Source organism: Muntiacus reevesi, chromosome 14 (genome assembly GCF_963930625.1).
Source record: "Muntiacus reevesi chromosome 14, mMunRee1.1, whole genome shotgun sequence".
NCBI lineage: Eukaryota > Metazoa > Chordata > Mammalia > Artiodactyla > Cervidae > Muntiacus > Muntiacus reevesi.
The window spans coordinates 3405450-3429625 of record NC_089262.1 but is presented as its reverse complement, the minus strand read 5'-3'; the positions used below and the strand labels follow the sequence as shown (position 1 = coordinate 3429625).

The following is a 24176-nucleotide window of genomic DNA, read 5'->3' as shown; positions in this document are numbered from 1 at the left end:
CCTAGACAGCATATTAAAAAGCAGAGGCATTACTTTGCCAACCAAGGTTCATCTGGTCAAGGCTATGGTTTTTCCAGTGGTCATGTATGGATGTGAGAGTTGGACTGTGAAGAAAGCTAAGCGCCAAAGAATTGATGCTTTTGAACTGTGGTGTTGGAGAAGACTCTTGAGAGTCCCTTGGACTGCAAGGAGATCCAACCAGTCCATCCTAAAGGAGATCAGTCCTGGGTGTTCATTGAAAGGACTGATGCTGAAGCTGAAACTCCAATACTTTGGCCACCTCATGCAAAGTGTTGATGCATTGGAAAAAATTGTATATTAGAAACTCTTAAACAGGAAACTCTAAAGACCAGACACAGGGTAACATGGGACTGTAGTCCTGTTGGCCTCATCCCTCTGCTAGTGGAGGCAGAGGAACCATGTTTGCAGGAGGCCCTTTGCCTTAATTTGTTCTAGGCTGGTCCATTTTGGGGTCCTGGGCTCTCCAGGACCCCATGGGATGACTCAGGAAGCTGCATAAAGCATTTCTGCTGCATGCTGAAGTGTGGTTATGTTTCAAGGAAAAACACCTTTGTGATTTAGCTGGCAGCTGAATTAGCCCTGCTCTTCACTGCATACCATATCTAATTGAAACAACAACTGACAGACAAACTATAATTACTCAGACTTTGGTAGACATTTTGTAGACATTTTCTCAAAAACAAATCAACTGCGCCTGACACCTCATGGAAAACAACTGACAGTATTTGTTGCTCAGGATGAAATGTGAGTTTTCAAACATGAGCTTGACAGCCGCTCAATATTTAGAGACTTCTCTGATGAGATTGGGGATGCTATTAATAAAGGTGGATTTTTAGATATTTTTAAATTAAATGTGTCAAGAAAGAGAAGATCTGCAAAACTCAGTGAACCAGTGTTTTCCAAATGATCAATGAGGGATGTTACAATATCACAAATGGGGAAAAGATTCATCCATTCAAAGTACACAAAAGACCAGTGGGTTTTAATGCAACTGAGAATGAAAATGGATTTTGTTTTCAGATTCCACATTGCAAGAAAGTAACGTGAGAGTCCCTTGGATAGAAAGGAGGCTAAATCGGTCAGTCCTAAAGGAAATCAACCCTGAATACTTATTGGAAGGACTGATGCTGAAGCTAAAACTCCAGTACTTTGGCCACCTGATAGAAGAACTGACTCATTGGAAAAGCCCCTGATGCTGGGAAAGACTGAAGGTGGGAAGAGAAGGGGAAGACCGAGGATGAGATGATTGGATAGAACCACTGACTCAGTGGACTTGGGCAAACTCCGGGAAATAATGAAGGACAGGGAAGCCTGGTGTGCTGCAGTCCATGGGGCTGCAAAGAGTCAGACATAATTTATCGACTGAACAGCAACGGCGTGGAATCTGGTAGTACTTGTTTCTTTTTAGTAGAATCACAGAAGAACATCCAGAATTCTACAAAATCTTATGAAAAAAGTTCTGTTTTTCAGCCACCTGTGAGGCAGATATGCTTGAACCAAAATAGTTCATTCATGCAGGGTGAGTTGATGAAACAGGTATGAGGATCCAGCTCTCAACTAGGAAGTTCGGTGCACATTTGATTTGCAAAAAGCTAAGAACAGAGCCGCTCTTCCCACTGTCTGTTTTAAGATAAAATTATTTTTCATAAAAATTGCATTACACATGTGCATATAGACAACTCCACAGATCTTCCAGATTCTGACCCATGGTGTACTTTTCCGGGTCCTACCTGAATAGGGAAGCCGTGGTGATTTAGCAGTGAGGAAGCGTATTGAGGGACAGTTAAACACATTCTGCACACGCTAAGTGCGGGCTTCTCTTTACATTTAGTCTAATCTCACGTGACTGAGATGACTGACTCAGGCACCTGGGGCTCAGCAGAGCCTCCGCCCAGGTAGTATCTATTGCATCTGCTTCATGCCCTTCAGATTCTTAGACTCAGTTCCAAAGTGTGTCCCTTTCTTTAGTCACGCTTAATTTTTGCTGCCCACTTGCATGCTTGTCTGTCTAGTCATGTCTGATGCTTTGCTGCCCCATGGACTGTAGCCCTCCAGGCTCCTCTGTCCATGGGCTTCTCCAGGCAAGAATACTGGAGTGGGTTGCCATGTCCTACTCCAAGGGATCTTCCTGATCTAGAGATTGGACCTGTGTCTCTTAAGTCTCCTGCATTGGCAGGCAGGTTCTTAAACACTAGTGCCACCTAGGAAACCCCTTAGGCTTGCTGAAATTTGAATGTTTCCAAGAGATTAATCTTGGAGAAAGTAATTTTTATCTCTTCAGCCATTATTCCCATAATTCAGCCTCCTCCTAGAATCCACAGCTGTTAACATTTGTGTTTTTGATGTATCTCTCTCCAGAAACACACCCACACATCTATACATGCACACATATGTGTTTTCTGAACCAGTTGGAGCAAGTTCAAAGGCATTCTTAACATAATGAAACTTCAATTCTGAGAAACTTGGGGTGCATCACCTAAGAGCAAGTGTACACTATGGCATGGCCCAATCTAAAATAGTTACAATACTTCATCAATAGCACCTAATATCCCAATCACATGACAATTTCCACACTTGTCCACTTGTTCCAACAGTAGAGAGTTTTGTTTTCTTTTGTTGTAAACAAGAATTTCATGGTAACCATATCTCTTTGTTCTTTTTGATCTAAATAGCCCCTAATCTTTGTTTTCTTTTTTTTTTTTCTTACTGACTTTTAAGTATCTGGGTTAATTGTCTTGATGACTACACTGAATTGGAGTTTGTATGATTATTTTTTTGTGGGTATGTTTTTCTTCTCCTTTCCTTCTATATCATGAAAACTAGAATTTGGGGCTAGGGTCTGAGCCAGTTTAGATTAAAATTGTACTGGCAATCATGGTTCATTGGTATTGATGTCTGCAAAAGTGTAACTTTTCTATTATGGAAAACGTAGTGAGAAGATTCAACCTTTGACTCTCATTTATTTAAACATATATGCAATTAAGAGAAGAAAGACAAATTTATTCTAGTTCTTAATTCTGAGGAAAATTTCTCACTGCCTAGTTCATATTGAATAACATGGTGACATCATAATTCATAACAATTATGTGAAAATAGTGGCTATGTCATACATATGCCAGTTTTATATACTGGTCAGTGATTTATGCAAAATGCATAACTTTTCAGCTTTAATTCTGTAAATGCATTTACATAAGGGAGTAAGATAACTTATTTAGGTTCTGAATCTTCTCTTTTAATAAGATAAATTAAAATTAAATGTAGATTTTGTCTTTCTAGCCCTCCATAAAGACATTTATATAATTTTTCTAAAAAGAATTAAAAGGGGAATCCCTTTATATTCAGAGTTTAATATTGTTTCATTAATGAACATATGGCAAAGAGATTTTGGGAAATACCCTATTTTCTTGTCATGCTAATCACTGTTAAAGCCAGAAAGATGCTGCCTATATCGACTCAGACATTGGAAGTGCCTTTGGGTTTAATTCAAGGTACGACTGGCCTTCCCAGGTGGCTCAGTGGTAAAGAATCCGCCTGGCAGTGCAGGAGACTCAGGAGGTGTGGTTTGGACCCCTGGGTTGGGAAGATCCCAGGAGGAGGAAATGGTACCCTTCTCTAGTATTACTGTGAGGACAATCCCGTGGACAGAGGAGCCAGGCGGGCTACAGTCCATGGGGTCACAAAGAGCTGGACACGACTGAGCAACTGAGCCCAAGGTGTAATCGCACATTAAGAGCCAATATGCATGTATTAGCAGTAGTATCGAGTTAGGTGATGCAGGGTTTGTGCTGAGACTTAGTCATTTTCTGATTGTGGAGCTGATTTCTTATGGGGCTTAAAGAAGGTCATAGACCCTGGTCTGTGCAGTTTGGGGGGCCCTTAGAACTCTGATCCACCACTCCTGAACTGCAGGCGAAGAGACTCCGGCCCAGAAAGGGTGAGGCCAGGACGGTGGCAGCCCAGCCTCTGCGGGGTCAGGATGCAGGCCAGGGTGGTGGAGAGCCCACAGGACCCAGTGCACCCCCGCCTTGACCGTGCCCTCGTCCTTTCCGCGGGCACCCTCGCCTGGACACGTCAGAAAGGACTACGGGAGGGAGGGCCCACCCTCCCGAGGCTCCTTGCCTGCACAGGTCTGCACGTCTGCCCCACTGGCTGGGCTGCTTGCTCCCCACTCCGCAGCCCCTCGAGGCTTTTCCTGGGGACCCAGGCACACAGCGCACCTTGCTGGACGCTCCCCTTGCTGGCGCTCCCACCCCCTCACCTCACTCCTGTAGCCTCTGCCGCTTCCCACAGGGCCCCTCACCCCGCACCTTGAAGAGGCTGCCTTTTGGATGGGTGCCTCTCGGAGTCCCTCTTCCTCAAGGGGAGGGGGTCCCCGGCAGTGCGGTCAGCAAGGTTCCTACACAACACGTCCCAGAAAGAGCTGTCACTGGGAGTGTTTTATTATTAATCTTGACCAGTAAATGCCCGACTACTGGGCTGTGGGTTTCCTATGGCCCGGGGCCTCATTTTCTCTATATAAATTCCTTTTTATAGATAATAGACGCTAACTGTCTGCTAGTTGAATAAATATGTAAATGGACAAATCAACATGAGAGCTCTGATTCATTTTACAAAATATATTTTACTGACGTATAGCTGATTTGTGTTGTATTAATTTCTATTGCACAGCAAAATGTCTACCTATATAAAAGTTAAAGTCGCTCAGTCGTGTCCAGCTCTTGGTGATCCCATGAGCCTGCCAGACTCCTCTGCCCATGGAATTCTCCAGGCCAGAATACTGGAGTGGGTAGCCTTTCCCTTCTCCAGGGGATCTCCCCAACCCAGGGATCGAACCCAGGTTTCCCACATTGTAGGCAGATTCTTTACCAGCTGAGTTGAGAGTAGGATATATAAAATATATAAAGAACATAAATATATATATATATATATATTCTTTTTTATTATATATATTATCTATACCTTGATGCTGAGAAAGATTGAGGGCAGGAGGAGAAGGGGATGACAGAGGATGAGATGGTTGGATGGCATCACTGACTCGACGGACATGAGTTTGAGCAAGCTCCGGGAGTTGGTGATGGACAGGGAAGCCTGGTGTGCTGCAGTCTATGGGGTTGCAAAGAGTCGGACATGACTGAGCGACTGAATTGAACTGAACTGATTATACATATATACATATATATATACATATATATATATATATTCTTTTTCATTCTGGTTTATCAGAGGAAATTGAATATAGTTACCTGTGCTTTACAGTAGGACCTTGTTATTTATCCATTCTCTATTTAATAGTATTTATCTGCTGACCCCAAACTGCAAATTCATCTCTCCCTCACTTCCACCTTCTCCTTGGCAACTGCTAGTCTGTTCTCCGTGTCTGTGAATCTGTTTCTGTTTTGCTAATAATTTCATTTGTGTCATACCTTAGATTCCACAAGCTCTCATTCTTTAACTTCAAAACTTCCTGAGAAAACCTCATTTTTACCTATGCCAGCCCACCATGCTTCCAAGTACACATAGCCAAGCATTTTTACAAACCTGATTATTTAATCACATTTTACCATTTTCAGGAAAGACACTGATGCTGAGAAAGATTGAAGGCAGGAGGAGAAGGGGATGATAGAGGTTGAGATGTTTGGATGGCATCACTGACTCAAAGGCCACGACTTTGAGAAAGCTCTGGGAGATGGTGAAGGACAAGGAAGGCTGGTGTGTTGCAGTTCTTGGCATCACAAAGAGTCAGACAGGGCTTGGCAACTGAACAACAACAAAATCATATTTTCCTACATCACTAAAATCATATTTGTCCAATTTCCCATTATTTCCTCCTTTGCCAACTCTATGAAGATATTAACAATTAAGAGCAGGTCTTCCTTTTTTATAAGAAGGAAGACCAGTAATGGGCACTTTATCTTCCAAAGCTGAGCAATTGCAACTTCACAGGTTTTCAGCTTCTTTCTAATTTACCATAGGTATTTGTTTTTTATGTTGCTGTTTTATACTTCTCTCACAATCTTCTTCTGATATTCAAAATGAGTTCAGAATGGCTCAGAGCAGCCAAGGCTTTTTCTCTTACTAGGTAACTTTTTCCGGCTGCGCCAGGTCTTAGTCGTGTCACGTGTGATCTTCGATCTTCGGCGCAGCGTGTGGGATGTTTCATTGAAGCGTGTGAACCCTTAGTCTCGACATGTGAGGTCTGGTCCCCTGACCAGGGAATGGACCCAGACCCATTGCATTGGGAGCCCAGAGCCTTCACCATCGGACCAGCAGGGAGGGCCCTAGTTAATACTTGTTTACTCGATATTACCGTGAACTGATACAACCAGAGAAAAAAGATTAGTTAGATCAACTAGCTCGTGGTTGCATTTCAGGCTGGCGATGTCCCTCGGAGGCACACCCTCTGTTGTCGTCCTGGCAATCTGCTTGTGACCCAGACATGTCTGTTCAGGATCCTGCCTGGGCCATGTGGCCATCAGCAAGGACACACTTTGCATCAAACTCTGCTTAAATTGACTTAAAGAGCACGGTCTTAATTCAGTGAGGAGGGGAAGGTGGGCATGCGGCCGTACATGAAGCTTTCTGCCCAGTGATCTTGGCCTAAAGGTTGTGGCCAGACCGAGAGAATCACGTGTGGCTTCATCCATTTGCACACACTGTGGGCTGGGTGGATGGGGAGTGCCTCTGATGGTCAGAGTGAAAACTTGGTCAGGAAAGTGGGGGAATCAAGGAGGCAGCAGAGAAAGACCTTTTTTACAGGATCTGTAAATAGCTCTTGCTTTTGACTTCTGACTGAAAGAAGGCCACTCTCAGTGGCAGTGAGGGAAGTATGTATTTAGCAACTGTACATTTAGCATGTAGGCAGCTTAAGTGCCTATACAGATGCGCTGCTGCATTTGACAAGTATCACAACCAGTTTTTCTTATCCTCTAAGTGTCAAATGCTTCTTGCGTACCCCAGAAAGAGACTATGACATCATTTCACAGTTCTCCTGAAATTCTTTCAGCTACTTTCAAGTAACCTATGGCTTTTTCTCGTCATCAATGTTTACACACTGATAGAGCACCGCTTTTAGAATTATAGCTTATTGTAGGTCATAGCAGTAATCAGCATGAGGAATAAACCAGGGAAATTCCATTTTCTAAGCTCCTGTACCGTAAGAGGACATGTCACCTTCACTCCCGTCTCCCAGGCAGTTAGGGAAGTCAGTATGACAGCGACACTCAGCCTTCTTTCCTCTCCTCTCCCGGCTCCCACCTTGTTACATAAGCCTGAACTTGGATGGCCACCCACCTTACCTCCGCTTTCCCTGCTGAGTGTGACGCCTGCCAGAAATGTCGAAGGGAGGGACTTGGTCGTGCGTCTTAAACACACTTGTCTTGTGCCCTGAACAGGAGCTTTGCCCAGAGCCTCGAACCAGAGGCTCCTTTCATCAGCTTCTTATCTTCCAAACATTCCTGGTAACTGTCAGCTATCTTTCGACTGGCCCCACTATTTCTGTCTCCTGTGAGGTAGAGGTTCTCACTTTTAGCACGACTGGTAAAGTAGAAATCCATACTGCTGAAGAATACCTGATATTTATCAATGTCTATTGAGATTATTTGAAAGATAAATTTAAAATAAGGTAAAATTTCCTTTCCACAATATCTCATGATTTGCATGCAGAAGTGAGCTTTCACAACTTTAAAGACATTTTTGAAAATGATTAATGATTATGAACCAGCAATTACTGAATTGTATGTGGAGAGGAAGACTTCCACTTCACTGTAAGCAGAGACTAACAGAACATGGTAAAGAAGTTATACTTCAATAAAAAAAGGAAAAAGGAAAGTAGTGGGAACGCTGCAGGGCGGTGTGCGCCCTTTGGGTCTTCCTAGGTGGCTCAGATGGTAAAGAATCTGCCTACAAAGCCTGGGACCTGAGTTCACTCCCTGGGGCCTGGTCCCTCAGGCTGGGGTGGTCCAGGAAGGCTTTTTGATGTGCTGGGTTCACCTTGAAGTTGGAGGAAGCATTGCAGCTTTGGTGGGGTGGAGTCAAGCTCCCCAGCCTCTTATACTCCTCTGTGGCACTTCTAGACTTTTCAGCCTCAGACATTTTCAGGTATGTCTAATTCACTCGACCTCCTGCTGAGTTCTCAGTTAAACTACTATATTCTTTAATTACATAGTGTCTTAAACTGTGGCTTTGAATTTAATTGAACTTTTTCATGCTCCTTACTCCCTAGCCAAACAATTTGTACCAAAAAAAAAAACAAACAAACAAACAAACAAACAAAAAAACTGAATTAGCAGTCTGAAAAAAAAAAAAAAGAAAAAAGGAGCTTCCTTGAACCTACATAGTGGCAAGGGTCTCCTTAAATGTCTAGGGCCAATCTCTCAGGCAGATGTTGTACCTGGGGTCAGGGAGCTAAGGCAAGGCTGGGACCGCAGACTCAGAGCACAGAGGAGGAGGTGAGGCCCATGGATGCTGAGAAACTGAAGGTGAGTATAGAGCCAGGTAGATGCTGCAGCTCCTACGAGGCAGACAAGCAGCTGGAAATCCGTGAGCATCTGTGAAAACAGAAGAGAGATGCCTTTGGGAACACAGTAGGCAGGCTAAGTTGTGAGTTAGGGAACACGAAAAGAAGTATCCAACAACAAAGGGCAGAGCTGCCACCAGGGAACTCAGAAGAAATACAAGCAGCAACATCTAGGTCCTTGTTTGCCCAGCGTGGCTCGGTTATGAGTCCAGCCATCACAGAGCATCTGAGCACGATACCACATGGTCTGTCAAGGCAGAGACTCATTCCTAGACTTTCTGCAGGGCAGGGTTCGAGCAGAGAATGAGAAGCTCCGGGTTCCATGAGAAAATTGGTCCACACGAGGGCAAGGATTCCATCTGTCAATTTTGGTGCCTATGCATCCTTCCTGACATGTAGAAAAAGGAAGACAACCGTGACTGATGAATGACCTACAGTGGGTTTGCCACGATAAAATATCATGTAAAATGAATTCACTTCTAAGATTAAGTTATAGCAACTGCATGTCAGATTCTTAAAACATATAAATAGAAGCAGTGCAGTTCAGTTCAATTGCTCAGTTGTGTCCAACTCTTTGTGACCCCATGGACTGCAGCACACCAGGCCTCCCTGTCCATCACCAACTCCTGGAGATTGCTCAGACTCATGTCCATTAAGTGGTGATGCCATCCAACCATCTCATCCTCTGTCATCTCCTTCTCCTCCTGCCCCCAATCCCTCCCAGCATCAGGGTCTTTTCCAACGAGTCAACTCTTCGCATGAGGTGGCCAAAGTACTGGAGTTTCAGCTTCAGCATCAGCATTAGTCCTTCCAATGAACACCCAGGACTGATCTCCTTCAGGATGGACTGGTTGGATCTCCTTGCAGTCCAAGGGACTCTCAAGAGTCTTCTCCAACACCACAGTTCAAAAGCATCAATTCTTTAGCGCTCAGCTTTCTTTATAGTCCAACTCTCACGTCCATACATGACTATTGGCAAAGCTCTCAACATAAAGAAGAGTATCTTTTCTCAGGATACCTGTATTCTAAGGTGGGAAAGTGCAAGGTGGCTGACTTCAATTTATTATGAAGACTTTTGTATGTAAGATACAAATGCTTAACATAAATAGGTATGCTTTTTCCTGTAAGTCTGTATGCAAAAATTTAAAGGAAAATGAGATTCCAAGTGGCATGTATCTATCATTTCATTAACATTTTTAGAAAACCTGAATGTCTTCCTTTTGTGGCATAATGTTATTATCACACACATTTTGCTCATTGTGTTAGGGTCAGGCCTGGGCCCTGAGTTCATTCACGATGCTTTCAGAGGACACGTTGGCAGGTGTGGAGGGGTTTTCAGGGGGTGGGACATGGTGAGGATTCTGCAAACATGAGACGTGATGCAACCATCTGAAAACAAGTCCTGCTAAGGAGGACAGGTGACCTGGGGCTCTCCCCGTGGTAGACACACCCTAAAGTCAGTGAGTCCGGCCCTGTTGTAACCTCCTGCCCTTGAGTGTGAGCACAACTATCACTTGCGTCTCATCAACAGGATGTGACAGAAGAAGTGGGATGTCAACCCTGTGTGATGACTCCATCTCAGCAAACTGGAGAGCGAGGACCTTTCCTCAGTGACTGAGGAGAAGCAAGCTGCCATGTGGTGACAGGGCCACCTTGCCAGATAATGCAGGGGTCCCTCCAGGAGCGGAAAACCAGGCCTGGCCTACAGCAGACAAAAAAGGTGGCGACTTCAGTCTACATCAGGGGGCTTGCCTGGCGGCAAAGAATCTGCCTGCAATGCAGGAGACCTGGGTCCAACCCCTGGGTTGGGAAGATCCCCTGGAGAAGGAAATGACAACCTGCTCCAGTGTTCTCGCCTCGAGAATCCCATGGACATGGGGTCGCAGAGTCGTACACAACTGACTGAACAACACTTCCTTTCCTTCAGTCTACAACCAAGAGAAGATGGGAATGGTCTTTTGGGGCTGTTGGCTGCAAAGAATAGGACATGACTCAGCACACATGGGAGAGCTAGGCGGGCGCGGCCTGTGGAAGACAGGTTTCACATCCACTGCCAAGAAGACTGCATGTCAGAATCAGCACAGTGATGTTTTTGAATGGGCCGCATCAGGATCCCATGGTAAGTTTCAGTGTTCTGAACTACGAACTTGATGAGGCCACTGCTACCGGCCAGATCATACCTGGCGCCACCTTGGGGCACATCCTTTTGACTTATTTACTAATGACTCTATGCTTGGTCCAGAAGCTACATGGATGGAACAGCTGTTTCCTCAATAAATATTTAGAGGGCAAATACACGTCCACTCGGGGGCAGCTTCGATGAGAGTAGCACTTCTAGAAGCTCTAGGCTCTGTGGGAAAGTTATATACACTCTAGAATTTAGAGCTTTGCATTAGAAGTCAAATACCCTATACTGTCACCTCTTCTCTCTTTTGGGGGGGTGGGAAATGAATATTTTTCTTTTGGAAACGTTATTTCTGTTCATGAATTAAACGGCTCTTTTGTCTTTGAAATGGAGGAGGAAACGGCACCCATTCCAGTATTGTTGTCTAGGAAATCTCAAGGACAGAGGCGCCTGGGAGGCTACAGTTCATGGGCTCGCAGAGAGTTAGATGTGACTGAGCACTGCACTTTGTCTTTGAAATTGTAAGGAATTACAGAGATTGCAAAATGCCTGTTTTTAAACATTTTCTGTAAGCATCTGCACAAAGCCTGACAAGAAGGTTTTTTTTTTTTTTTTTTTTTTTTAATATTCTGTTGGTGAAGAGCATGTATTCTAGACATTTCTGTCTAGTTGGTTTGATTCCAGAAGTTAATGAATAGTTTTAGTCTCCGGGGAGGTTTTAGGATAACAACCTTACTTTGATGGTAACGTAATTGCAGGTGGAATCCCTGAGTCTTACACCATTTTATTATTTATTTATTTATTTATTTTTTTCTTTTCTAAATTTGACTCTAAGTCAAAGAACAGATGGAAACAGAGAAGTTGAGACTATGGTTGCCAATGTCAAGAACTGGAGTCATAGTTTACAAATCTTTGGCAGAAATCTGTTCATATGCAAATTTAAGAGGGGTATGACCTTTTTTTTTTTTTTTTTTGCAAGTTTGCCTACAGCCACCAAGCTCAACTGTGCTAATCTGGAGATACTACGAGAATGAAGGATTAAAGTAAAAGGAGAAGGAAGAAGTAGATAGTGAACATTCCGGGAGATCATACTTCATTCTGAAATAATTTGTCATATTCATCCTCTCTCTGAAAGTAATAGACGGTTAATTAATTTGTCTTTTACTGTTTGGTTATACCGCTCAGAATCGGCTTGTGTGTCCCAAGAGCATCTGTGTCTGACTTCAGTAGTATCTCATCTACCGCTTCCATGACCGTCAGATGCAATGACCTCGGCTCAGTCCTGTCAGGTGAGGGAGGCGCAGAGGGTCTCCCGGGGCCTCAGCAGGGCTGGCCAGGCGGTCAGGAGAGAAGATGTCTACGGGGACTGACTGTGCTGCCCAGACCTGAACACAGCTCCCCAGGCACACAGATGTCACGTGCTTTTAACATATATCATTTTTCTGTTTCTCATATGGAGAGTCCCCTAACATGTGGAATCCAGGGCCCACAGAAGGTAACTACTTCACCTGTGTATGCAGAGAGGATCCCATCTTTTTTTTCTCTTCCTGCCTCCAAGGTCAACTCCAGAACATCTACACTAGAAGGGGGAGAGAAGAGGGGAATCTGAGAATCCAACCACATCAGACTTGTGTCCCACATGCCAGGGCTGGTCTGCAGGAAGCGAGGTGAGAAGAGTTTTGCACTGGAGGATATGAGAGAGGAATTTTGCACTGAATGTAAATGCAATTTTGAGCATTTGAATGAGACTAGGCTGTTCACCCACTATGTTGAAAAACTGTGGAGCACGGCCAAGAGAACTACTGTCTTGAGGAAAAGGAAGGGTGTGTGTTCCATAAAAACCCAGAGATGGGGAAACCATATCTGTCTTCTATGAAAACTCTGAATAAGTTGGGCCAATTTAGGACAGAAGATGGGCCCAACCAGAGGTGAGAGTCCCCAGCTATGGTCCTACCAGATGCTCAGGAACTGCTTACTTATTACTGCCCAAACCAGAGAAGTCAGCTCTCTAGATCTCAGTGGGGCAGTGATAGCTGCCACCTATAAGGCGGGGGCTGAGAAATGATTATCCTGAGGCATTTTAGGAATCTAGACTAGTGCCTGGCATGGGTAAATCGATGTAGGTACCCAAATGAATGTATTATGCACCAGAGAATCTCTTTGCAAAGGAATTTGCTTGGACTGGTTGAAATCAGACATGGTCTCTCACAGACAGCATGCTTCCTCACTATGACTGCCTTTAATAATGACCCTGATCCACATTAATTGGGCTTCCTAGTTGGTGGAGTGGTAAAGAACCTGCCTGCCAATGCAGGAGACACAGGAAACCTAGATTTGATCCCTGGGGCAGGAATATCCCCTTGAGGAGGAAATGGTAGCCCATTCCAGTATTCTTGCCTGGGAAATCCCATGGATAGAGAAGCCTGGAGGGCCACAGTTCATAGTATCTGAGGAGTCAGATACGACTGAACAACTGAACGCGCACTCATTCATGTTAGTTTGCCAGAGGCCTGCAAACTCGTGTCTCCCCTCGGAAGACCTCAAACCGTGGCCCTCCTGTGCAGCGCTCACACGCCTGCAGTCTCCACATGTTCAGTTCAGTTCCATCTCTCAGTCGTGTCTGACTTTGCAGCCCCATGGACTGCAGCACACCAGGCTTCCCTGCCCATCACCAACAGCCGGAGTTTGCTCAAACTCACGTGCATCAGGTCGGTGATGCCATCTAACCATCTCATTCTCTGTTGTCCCCTTCTCCTCCTGCCTTCAATCTTTCTCAGGATCAGGGTCTTTTCAAATGAGTCAGCTCTCCCCAACAGGTGGCCAAAGTGTTGGAGCGTTAGCTTCAGCATCAGTCCTTCCAAAGAGCATTTAGGGCTGATTTCCTTTAGGATTGACTGGCTTAATCTCCTTGCAGTCCAAGGGACTCTAAAGATTCTTCTCCAATACCATAGTTCAAAAGCATGAATTCTTTGGTGGTCAGCTTTCGTTATGGTCCAGCTCTCACATCCATACATGACTACTGGAAAAACCTTAGCTTTGACTAGATGGACATTTGTTGGTAAAGCAGTGTCTCTGCTTTATTATATGCTGTCTAGGTTTGTCATAGCTTTTCTTCCAAGAAGCAAGCATCTTTTAATTTCATGGCTGCAGTCACCATCTGCACTGATTTTGGAGCCCAAGAAAATAAAGCCTCTCACTGTTTCCATTGGTTCCCCATCTATTTGCCATGAAGAGGTGGGATCAGATGCCATGATCCTAGTTTTCTGAATGTTGAGTTTTAAGCCAATTTTTTCACTTTCCTCTTTCACTTTCATCAAGAGGCTCTTCAGTTCTTCTTTGCTTTCTGCCATAAGGGTGGTATCTGCTGGATATCTGAGGTTATTGATATTTCTCCCTGCAACCTTTATTCAGCTTGTGCTTCATCCAGCCCAGCATTTCGCATGATATGCTCTGCATATAAGTTAAATAAGCAGGGTGACAATATACAACCTTGATGTCCTCCTTTCCCAATATGGAACCAGTCTATTTTTCCATGTCTGGTTCTAAATGTTGCTTCTTGGTCTGGCATACATATTTCTCAGGAGGAAGGTCGGGTGGTCTGGTATTCCCATCTCTTGAAGAATTTCCCACAGTTTGTTGTGATCCACACAGTCAAAGACTTTAGCATAGTCAATGAAGGAGAAGTAGAGGTTTTTCTGGAACTATCTTGCTTTTTCTATAATCAATGGATATTGGCAATTTGAACTCCACTTATTAGCGTGGCTTTAAAACCAATTCTTTCTCAGCCATGACTGCAGGTACTGAGGCTGCCGCAGTGCAGGGCACGGAACAGGTGTGTGTGCCCAGCGAACACCTGCAGAGTCAGTGCTGGTGGTCAGATGTCGGGGCACACGGGTAAAGGGGTAACCACCGCTCCATCCTGCTCTTTCCTACACACCCACTGTTGACCATTGATAATTCATTCTAACTGAAGAAAAAGTGAACCTGCAAGAAAGCAAACAATTGCACATTCAGTAGCTTTAATTTTACATAGCCTGTTAAACTGTGTTAATTGCTTATACCATCCCATCAGATTGAGTTTTGCATGGATACATCTAAAAAACAAATGCTATCACAAAAGAGATAAATATCCCTTACTAAGAAATGATGATTTGCTCTATTTCCCCAGTCAAGTAATATTTATCAGGAGCATTGATTTAACTAGAGGCTATTGGCAGATACAAATGGATGATGACAGGAAACAAAAAATCACCCTTGGTTGCCATCAGAGGCTTTTTATTTTAATGCAATGCCTTTTGGAATTACTGATGCTCCAGCTACACCTCAAAGATGAATGAGGGGCTCCTGCTAGGTTCAATACATCACTCGTCTGAGTTTATTTAGCCTGTGTGTTGGAGTCCTTGCTTCTCTGAGTTTAAAAACACCTGGAGCATTTTGGGAAAGTTGCAGAAAAAAAAAGTCTAAAGGTTAAAAAGGATGCAAATACTAATATAATTCAACTTAAAGCTTTTAAAGCATTCTTTATTTAAAGATTATAATGTAAAGAATTTTCATTTCCCATTTAAGAGAGAAAAAAACACCACATCACTGAGGAATTGCAAAGATGTGCCACTGAGGCTGGAGATGGCATCGAGGAGCAGTATGGAAGGGCTGGAGACTGTGGGGTACCCCATCTCTGCATGCCATCAAGGTGGGCAGGGGAGGTTCTGGCAGTGGTGATGGTGATGTAGAGAGAAGCGGACGGGTTAAAGAGACCCATGGAAGACAGACTGGATGTCGGTGGGCTACTCAGTGAGAACAGGGCAGGACTGAATGTTTCCCTGGCAAACTAGTGCAAGCTACTCTGCGTGCTGAGAGACTGAGGCCAGCAGAGAGTTCACTTTTCCTTTCAACCTGATTAACAGACATCTTAAGAGCTGTAAGGAGAAAATGCTAGAGTGGGACAGGAGATTAGATCATAGGATAAGGCTGACACTTAAGGTTATTTTTTTTCCCCATGTAAAATGGAAGTAAAAATCTGCCTTGTGTAAAGTCATGAATTTCTGCCCACAGGATCACAACTGCGCCTGCCTGGGGCTTTTGAGGTGGTAAGGGGACTCCAGGGTCAGGCGTCCTGGCGTCCTGAATGCCAGCTTGTCACATGAACTCCCGGGGCAGTCATCCCCTGCTCTCACACTCAGCAACCGTGTCTTAGCACCTCTCTATCGCACACATTGAGGATTCTTCAGTAGAAAAACCAAACAAAATTAAGAAGCAGACTAAGTTAATCAGGCAATTCAGGTCACCATCAAGTGGTCCCATGAAGCACATGACCTGGTTCAGCCACAGAAACTGTACTGAGGGTCTCAGGGGGTCCTGGGAGTCCCAGGCCAGTGAAGGGGGCACCCTTGGGAGGATAGGGAGCCTGGACTCAGCTGGCACAGTCTGGTCCCCTTGCCCCTTCTAGGCTGTTACATTAAAAACCCATGTTGGAGCCATCGGCCCAGCCTTGCTGGAGTTAATAGTGAGCCTCCACAGATGGAGGGATGTTTGTTTTGTCCCCGCCCTCACCAGCAGCAGGATCACTTTGCCTGACACTGAGGGCCACGTGATCCTAAAGAATGGAGGGACCTCAGTATTGAGTGGTGGGCATGCCAGGTTTGGGCAGATGGGGGACTGGGTACAGAATCCGGCTTCACCACACACTAGTCATGTTTTCACTGGGAGGCCACATATCTTCTTTGAGTTTGTACTTTCTGTAAAATACGATCAGTAGTAATATCTATTTCCCAGGTGTCACTAGTGGTAAAGAATTCGCCTGCCAATGGAGGAAACATGAAAGACACTGGTCCCACCCCTGGGTGGGGAAGATCCCCTGGAGGAGGGCATGGCAACCCACTCCAGTATTCTTGCCTGGAGAGTCCCATGGACAGAGGAGCCTGGTGGGCTACAGGCCATGGGGTCGCAAAGTGTCGGACACAACTGAGCGACTGAATAGCAACAAGAAAGCGCTCAATAAACGTTATGAGATTGAATCATCCCCAAACCATCCTCCCCACCTCTGGTCCATGGAGAAATTGTCTTCCACAAAATTAGTCTCTGGTGCCAAAACTGTTGTGGACCATTGCCCTGTGGGATATTTAAGAACACTGAATGTGATCACGCACGCAAAAATGCTTAGCCCAGACTGGCCCGCAGGAAGGTCCCACCTGGTAAGACTGTCATCACGACCGTCAACCTTGTTATCGTAAGGCAACGATGACAGCGACAATATAATCACTGCAAACTTGGGGAGAAGCAGAGAGGTGGCTTTCTCTAAAATGAGACAAGGTCAAGATTGGGCAAACAATAATTTGTACTTGCTGTTTGTCTTGAAATAACAGAAGACGGCACTTCTCAGGATGCATTTAACTTTCCTGAAGGCCAAGGCAGCAATATTCCTAACTGTCATGGCTTAATGCCTGTGGGTAAATGTTCCCGAGTAAATTCTGCTTCCTGAGTAAAGCATGGGGCTTTTTGAGTGAAATTAATATTGCCCACTTTTCAAGGGCTGTGGTGACGCGTTTTCATCTTATCTCATGGATTTCTCTAGGATATTGATCTAAATGCCCTGTTACTTGATAGCTGAAGAAGCCAACAAATGCTACATTAAATAAGCAATTAAACAAACAAGCAAGCTCTGTGCTAGGAGAAAATACTGATGAAAGCTCAACTTGTACAAATAAATAACATTCCTAAATGTCAATAATAAAAGAGCATGCAGCCTCCTTAAACACAAATATGCTACATTTTGAATTGAAATAACTTTTTACAGCTTGGCCCTAACTCTCCTTCCCCACATTCTGTTTTTTTTACATTAGTTCATGCTTTCCTTGCTTTCCTCATTTGAGTGGGTTCCTTTGCTCTGGGCCCAGCAGGATTGCTTTACTTTATTTCCACTTATTTCCTAAATTGTATGAAGTGCCTGCATTCGTCAGTTTTGGCTGCACTGGGTCTTCATTGCTGCATGCGGGCTTTCTCACACTGCGGTGAGTGGGGGCTATTTTCCACTTGCGGTGTGTGGGATTCTCCCTGCAGTGTCTTCTCTCCTTGCAGAACACGGGATCTAGGCACATGGGCTCAGCAGGCATGGGGCACGGGTTTAGTTGCTCTGTGGCCTGTGAGATCTTCCCCCACCAGGGATGGAACCTGTGTCCCATGCATTGGTAGGTGGATTCTTAACCGCTGGATCACCGGGGAAGCCCTGTAGAAAGTGTCTCTTGAAGGCACACGCAGCCTCCTCACTGTAGCTAACTTAGCTACACACACTGTACCCACCTTCCCATTCATGTGCCCCCGATGCAAACATCTTTCCCCTCATATCTTATTAATCACCACTTGAAAGTTAACTTTAAGTCACCTGGAAGTTTGCACTTAACTCTGGATTTCTAATAATCAATCTCCATTTCCTTTCATCCATTGCTCAAATGCAAACATTAATTATTTTCCCCATGTTCCCTCAAAGGGACTTGTGTGTATTCTTTCTTAAGGAGACTATTTGGATAAATGTGTTTGAGCTCATCTCAAATGTATAAACAAATGACAAGATCTTTCATTCACCTAATATCTAAGACTCCATCTGTGAACATCAGCAAGACATTGCTAGTTCCAGGGCCATCTGAGATTGGCTGTAAAGTAGCAGCCATGGAATTTGGGGGGACCAGACCTTTTCCAAAAGAAAATTGCAGTTTGTGGTCAAAGATCTCACCTCCTGCCCAACCCCCTGAGCAGCAGAAGCTTTGAGACTAAGAGAAACAAACTTTGCAGGGATAAGGTGCCTCTCATTTGAACATATTTTCCAAATTGTCTCATTTTTTTTTTTTCAAACTGTATTTGTATGAATTTTTTACATGCCTGTAGAAGATAACTTTGGACCTCTGTTATCCACATGCATATGCTGGAGTGTGCATACACACACACCAATATCCTCTGATCTTTGTTCCAGACATGGAAGATCAAAGAGCCTCATGGTCCTAAACATTCTTTTCTCACCTTCCCATTCCATTCTGTTCTTCTCCTTTAAAAAATTGTTGAACTTCAGTGGTGATCCGTCCTGGACAAAGGATCTCGGAAGGCTAAGAGGATGCTCTGTGCAACCACACACATACCAGCTAAAGGCACATGGGAGCCTGACCCTGCTCACCTTGATAGAGCCAGCTCGCTGGTATGAGGTGTTCACAGACCCACGCACTGACCTGCTGACTGTTCTGTTCACCAGGACGCAGTCCTGCACTGGGGACAGCCCCACGCCTGCCTCTCCCAGCCGTGCTCGGAACTGCCATGCTGATCCGAGCTCGATCTTGTTAATCCTCCCAGGGTGTAGTTAGCACCGAGTTTCCAAAGATCAAGCTTCCGCAGTTTTCCCATCTGCTCCTCGAGGCTTAACCCCCTTTACAGAGCACAAAGCTTTCCATTCAATAAGTAGAAGTTAGTAAGTACGTGTTAGTCACTTTAGTCGTGCCCGACTCCTTGCGACCCCATGGACTGCAGCCCACCAGGCTCCTCTGTCCATGGGATTTTCCAGGCAAGGGTACTGGAGTGGGTTGCCTTTTCCTTCTCCAAGGGATCTTCCCAACCCAGGGATCAAACCCGGGTCTCTTGCACTGCAGGTAGATTCTTTACCGACTGAGTTCCAAGGTAAGCAATACCATTTAAAATAAAAACATCCTCACAGGAGGCAATGCTATGAATTACAAGTAGCGCTGAGGCACAATAACTTCACCAAGAGCCCATTTCTCTGTTCAGGTTTGATGAGTAAAAACGAAGAAAGGGCTTAGCATGGTGGCTAAGGGAAGAGTTCGCTATTGTCTGCATTTTGCAAGTGAACCAGCAGCCCGTGCAGGCTGGCACTGTGGTTCCAGCCAGCTGACTACGGGCCCACGCTCTCTCTGCTGTAACCAGCTCTGATAAAGGGCACCTCCAGTGGAAGGAAGCCCAATGCCATCCTTTCAATGCCAGTTTGGGAGCCACCAGCAGGCGTGTGGTCTGCTTAGCCCCCTGGGCTCCCTGCCACCCTGCCCAGCCGGGCCTCAGCACGGGGCGCCAGCTACAGGGGCACACCCAGGGTCTGGTCAGTCTCGCGGGGGTGGGTCCCTTCTGTACCCGAGGTCCGAAACTGCATGACCAGCTCATGCCCTGGTACCCAGCAGGCTTGGGAGCCATCCAACGTCTTTCTTGCTTCCTATTCTGTCTTTTCTTTGTGAAGACCGAAATGAGTGTCAGTGATGATGAGCTATCCAATTCTAAAAGACACGGTCAAGACCGCTCCACCTTATAAAGATGTCACGGGCCCCAGCCACACCTGTACATGGTCCTCAGTGACATTTACACATGGTCCTCAGAAGCCCCCTTTGAAATGTCACCCATTCTTTGAAGGTATAGAACAGGTATGCTCCACCTGGAATCAAGAACATCCTCTGGGTTAGTTTTTTAAAGCAGTCCTGTCCATTCATAAATTGTCCTTCCTAAATTCACTCAGCACAGTATTCATCTAAACAGAGCAGATGGACGTGCTTAAAAAAAAAAAAAAAAAACTACTTAGAAATTAAATCTCCCCTGAAATATAACACCACATAATTGAGTGTCTGTATATGTTGTTTGGAGATAGTAACAAAGAAATGTAAAACAGGATCCCTGAAGCTGGAACAGCTTGTAAAATCTGGTTAAGCCATGTTGAAAAATACTTGAATGCCCCCATTAGAAAACACAGACTATTTATTACTTCCCTTTCTTTAGCCCTACGAGGCATAAGCTCCCTTTTTTTATATTCCTTTCTCCCCCTCTTCAAAGTGCACTCATTGAACTCCTGGCAATTAGTGTAATTGAAATTTATTGACAATGCGGCCGTCGTGGCGGCCCATTGTCCCCGAGCGCGTGCGGCTCCGAGCGGCTCCACGGCAACACGAGGCAGCCTGGGCCACCGGCTGCCAAGGGTTCCTTTGGGGGTATGAGTGTTACTTAGTGATAAGAGCCTTGCGAAACCCGATCCCTGGACCCCATCTCTTGTGGGAGATGGAAATGAAATATGTATTTGGCGGCTGTGGAAAATTAATGTAATTGGCTCCCACATAAAGCTTTGACAAGTTGACCCGTTTGAAATCCAAGGAGGGCTTCTAGCCCCCTATCGCCTTATCTCCAACCCCACCCCACACTCGGTGCCCCCCACCCCAGACCCAATGGAGATGAGATGAAATGGAATTTGGGTTACCGGTGGTTGAACAACTCTTCTGTTGCACGCAGCTATCATTTTTGCACATGTAGCTTCAGGATGAAGGGTGTAGGATGGCTGGATTTTTGCACGCATGGGGTCATGTCAATAGCTCTCAGTTTGGGTTTTCCTTTCATTGGTGAGGCAAGGGTTGGGTTGAGCTGCTTGGAAATGTACCCGGGCACATGTATATTTAGGCCTGTTTTCTCTGTCAAATGTCCCATATGGTTCTAAAGCATAGATGTGTAACTTGATTACATTTAATTGGACTCATTTAGAGGGCAGTGCAGAGTTCCATTTTTCTCTTCTGAGAGGAGAGATACATTTTTATTTTAATGTGCAGGGATTTAGGCATGTAAAGTTAATAGGAGAGATATATTTAAACCTCTGCCCATGGAAATGGGCATATAATGTTTTCCCCCAGGGGAGTTTGTCTTAGGAGGAGATTACTATGGTGAATTAATTTTAGCTGCTATCCTGTCTGGCTCCTAATTTCAGATAATATGCTCTTTTGATTTATTTAATAGGACCCTAAAATGCAACACCCCAGAGTTTAAGAGAATATGATGATAAATTGGAGAACTAATCAGAAAGTGTGTGTATATGTTTCTTCTTTGAGAAAATCCTCATGCTGTAGTTAAATGCTGAATTATTTGCATGCATTAGTGTTCACAGGCCCTTCCCGCAGCACCATCTTAAAGGTAACCTGGAAACAATGTTAGGGGGTTGTATTGATTCCACATTTAAAAATGGATTGGGTAAGCACTCTGTTAGTTTTTTCTCTCATCGCTGGTAGAATGTGTTTCCCTGATGACAGTTCACTGCATCTATGAGAAATTTGAAGTTGATCTTTCTCCATGATTTTTATTTTTATTTATATATCTTTTTTACTAGGCAAAGAATTTTATTTATCTTTGTCTCAAACTTTATTCTTAGGCTTCTTCAGCTTCATTAGCTGCAAAGAATGAATTGTATATAAGCAAAAACTGAAAAGAGCTGCAGTGACCAGGGGCTTAGGCTTAAAAATGTTAGAGATCTAGATTTTATCAGATCCATAAAAAAAAAAAAATTTAAAAAGTAGTCATAATATAAAATAGCAGCTCCCAGTAACCTCTTCAAGATTTACCTTCTTCAGAAGTTAACTCAATTCAGTTTGCTTCATTCTTGGAAGACTCATCAACATTCTCCACAAGATCTGGAACTTCATCATCTTCCTCCTCTCCAGGGGCAAGTGGGGCTCTTCCATCCACGGACTGTTTGGGCAGAGCTTCAGCCAGTCTCCTTAAACTGGTCAGGCTGTCGGCACCAAGCTGGTTTAAGATGCTGGGGAGCATTTCTGTCAGTTGCTTTGTCTCACCGTGGCCTGTAATGGTGAAAGTGTTTGCTGCCAGAGATGCCTGAACTTTAGGGTTGTTAAAGTGGATCACTGTTCCTTGATTTGTGAACATATTCACTTCTTCAATGCCAGAAATATTGTTTACCCCTAACTTCTTTAAAGAGGACTGAAGTTTTTTGTCATCTGCTGTGGCTGTTCTATGAACCACCTTCTTTCTGCGAGCAGTTTCTTTCCCACCAATGCGCACTTGTGCCTGCAGTTTGGCGAGTTTCTCCTGGTTCATGAGAGTTTGAAATTTCATCTTGTTGGAGCGGGAATGGGGCCGCGCGGGGGACTAGGGTTGGCGCTCAGGTGGTCTCGGGCAGACCAGCTGAGGTTAGGCGCACACACGCGGGGCCGCAAGATGGCAGCTCTCTCATGATTTTTAAAACTTCAAAATGCTTCATGGGTGAAGGTTCTGTACTGCAAGCGGTCAGGCATTTGGGCACCGTTCTGAAATTCTTGGACGGCACAGGAAACAAGGGGGCAGGAGTCAGGGGACAGAGAGAGTGGGTTCTGTGGAGGTGCCTGATGTGAACCAGAAACTGCTGACGGGGAGGCTGGGGCGAAGCTGGGCGGACGCACGGCTGGAATCCATGGGCTTTCCACTCACTAGATGGGAGACAGACACAGGAAGCTGGGAGGCACAGGAAGTGGTGAGAGACACGAAGCTGGGAGACACAGGAAGTGGTGAGAGACACAGGAGGCTGGGAGACACAGGAAGTGGTGAGAGACAGGAAGCTGGGAGGCACAGGAAGTGGTGAGAGACACAGGAAGCTGGGAGGCACAGGAAGTGGTGAGAGACACAGGAAGCTGGGAGACACAGGAAGTGGTGAGAGACACGAAGCTGGGAGACACAGGAAGTGGTGAGAGACACAGGAACCTGGGAGACACAGGAAGTGGTGAGAGACACGAAGCTGGGAGACACAGGAAGTGGTGAGAGACACAGGAAGCTGGGAGACACAGGAAGTGGTGAGAGACACAGGAAGCTGGGAGACACAGGAAGTGGTGAGAGACACGAAGCTGGGAGACACAGGAAGTGGTGAGAGACACAGGAAGCTGGGAGACACAGGAAGTGGTGAGAGACAGGAAGCTGGGAGACATAGGAAGTGGTGAGAGACAGGAAGCTGGGAGACACAGGAAGTGGTGAGAGACACAGGAACCTGGGAGACACAGGAAGTGGTGAGAGACACAGGAAGCTGGGAGAGATAGGAGGTGTGAGAGACACAGGAAGTGGTGAGAGATACAGGAGGCTGGGAGAGATAGGAGGTGTGAGAGACACAGGAAGTGGTGAGAGATACAGGAGGCTGGGAGAGATAGGAGGTGTGAGAGACACAGGAAGTGGTGAGAGACACAGGAAGCTGGGAGACACAGGAAGTGGTGAGAGACACGAAGCTGGGAGACACAGGAAGTGGTGAGAGACACAGGAACCTGGGAGACACAGGAAGTGGTGAGAGACACGAAGCTGGGAGACACAGGAAGTGGTGAGAGACACAGGAAGCTGGGAGACACAGGAAGTGGTGAGAGACACAGGAGGCTGGGAGACACAGGAAGTGGTGAGAGACACGAAGCTGGGAGACACAGGAAGTGGTGAGAGACACAGGAAGCTGGGAGACACAGGAAGTGGTGAGAGACAGGAAGCTGGGAGACATAGGAAGTGGTGAGAGACAGGAAGCTGGGAGACACAGGAAGTGGTGAGAGACACAGGAACCTGGGAGACACAGGAAGTGGTGAGAGACACAGGAAGCTGGGAGAGATAGGAGGTGTGAGAGACACAGAAGTGGTGAGAGACACAGGAGGCTGGGAGAGATAGGAGGTGTGAGAGACACAGGAAGTGGTGAGAGACACGAAGCTGGGAGACACAGGAAGTGGTGAGAGACACGAAGCTGGGAGACACAGGAAGTGGTGAGAGACA

The 24176-nt window shown here is 45.4% G+C and overlaps 1 protein-coding gene across 2 annotated transcripts; it reads right to left on the bottom strand.

Annotated features, from left to right (window-relative positions):
- Positions 1 to 22034: 22034 nt before the first annotated feature.
- On the bottom strand, positions 22035 to 22622 carry LOC136146611 (transcription factor BTF3-like). Of its 2 annotated transcripts, XM_065905578.1 has the most exons (2): positions 22139 to 22622; positions 22035 to 22081 (listed from the first exon to the last, which is right to left on the bottom strand). In XM_065905578.1, the coding sequence occupies exons 1-2, from the start codon at positions 22521 to 22523 to the stop codon at positions 22035 to 22037; spliced, it is 432 nt and encodes a 143-aa protein (XP_065761650.1). In that variant the 5' UTR covers positions 22524 to 22622. The 2 variants fall into 2 exon arrangements, with proteins under 2 accessions (XP_065761650.1, XP_065761649.1); XM_065905577.1 differs by having other exon boundaries at positions 22035 to 22622.
- Positions 22623 to 24176: the final 1554 nt, after the last annotated feature.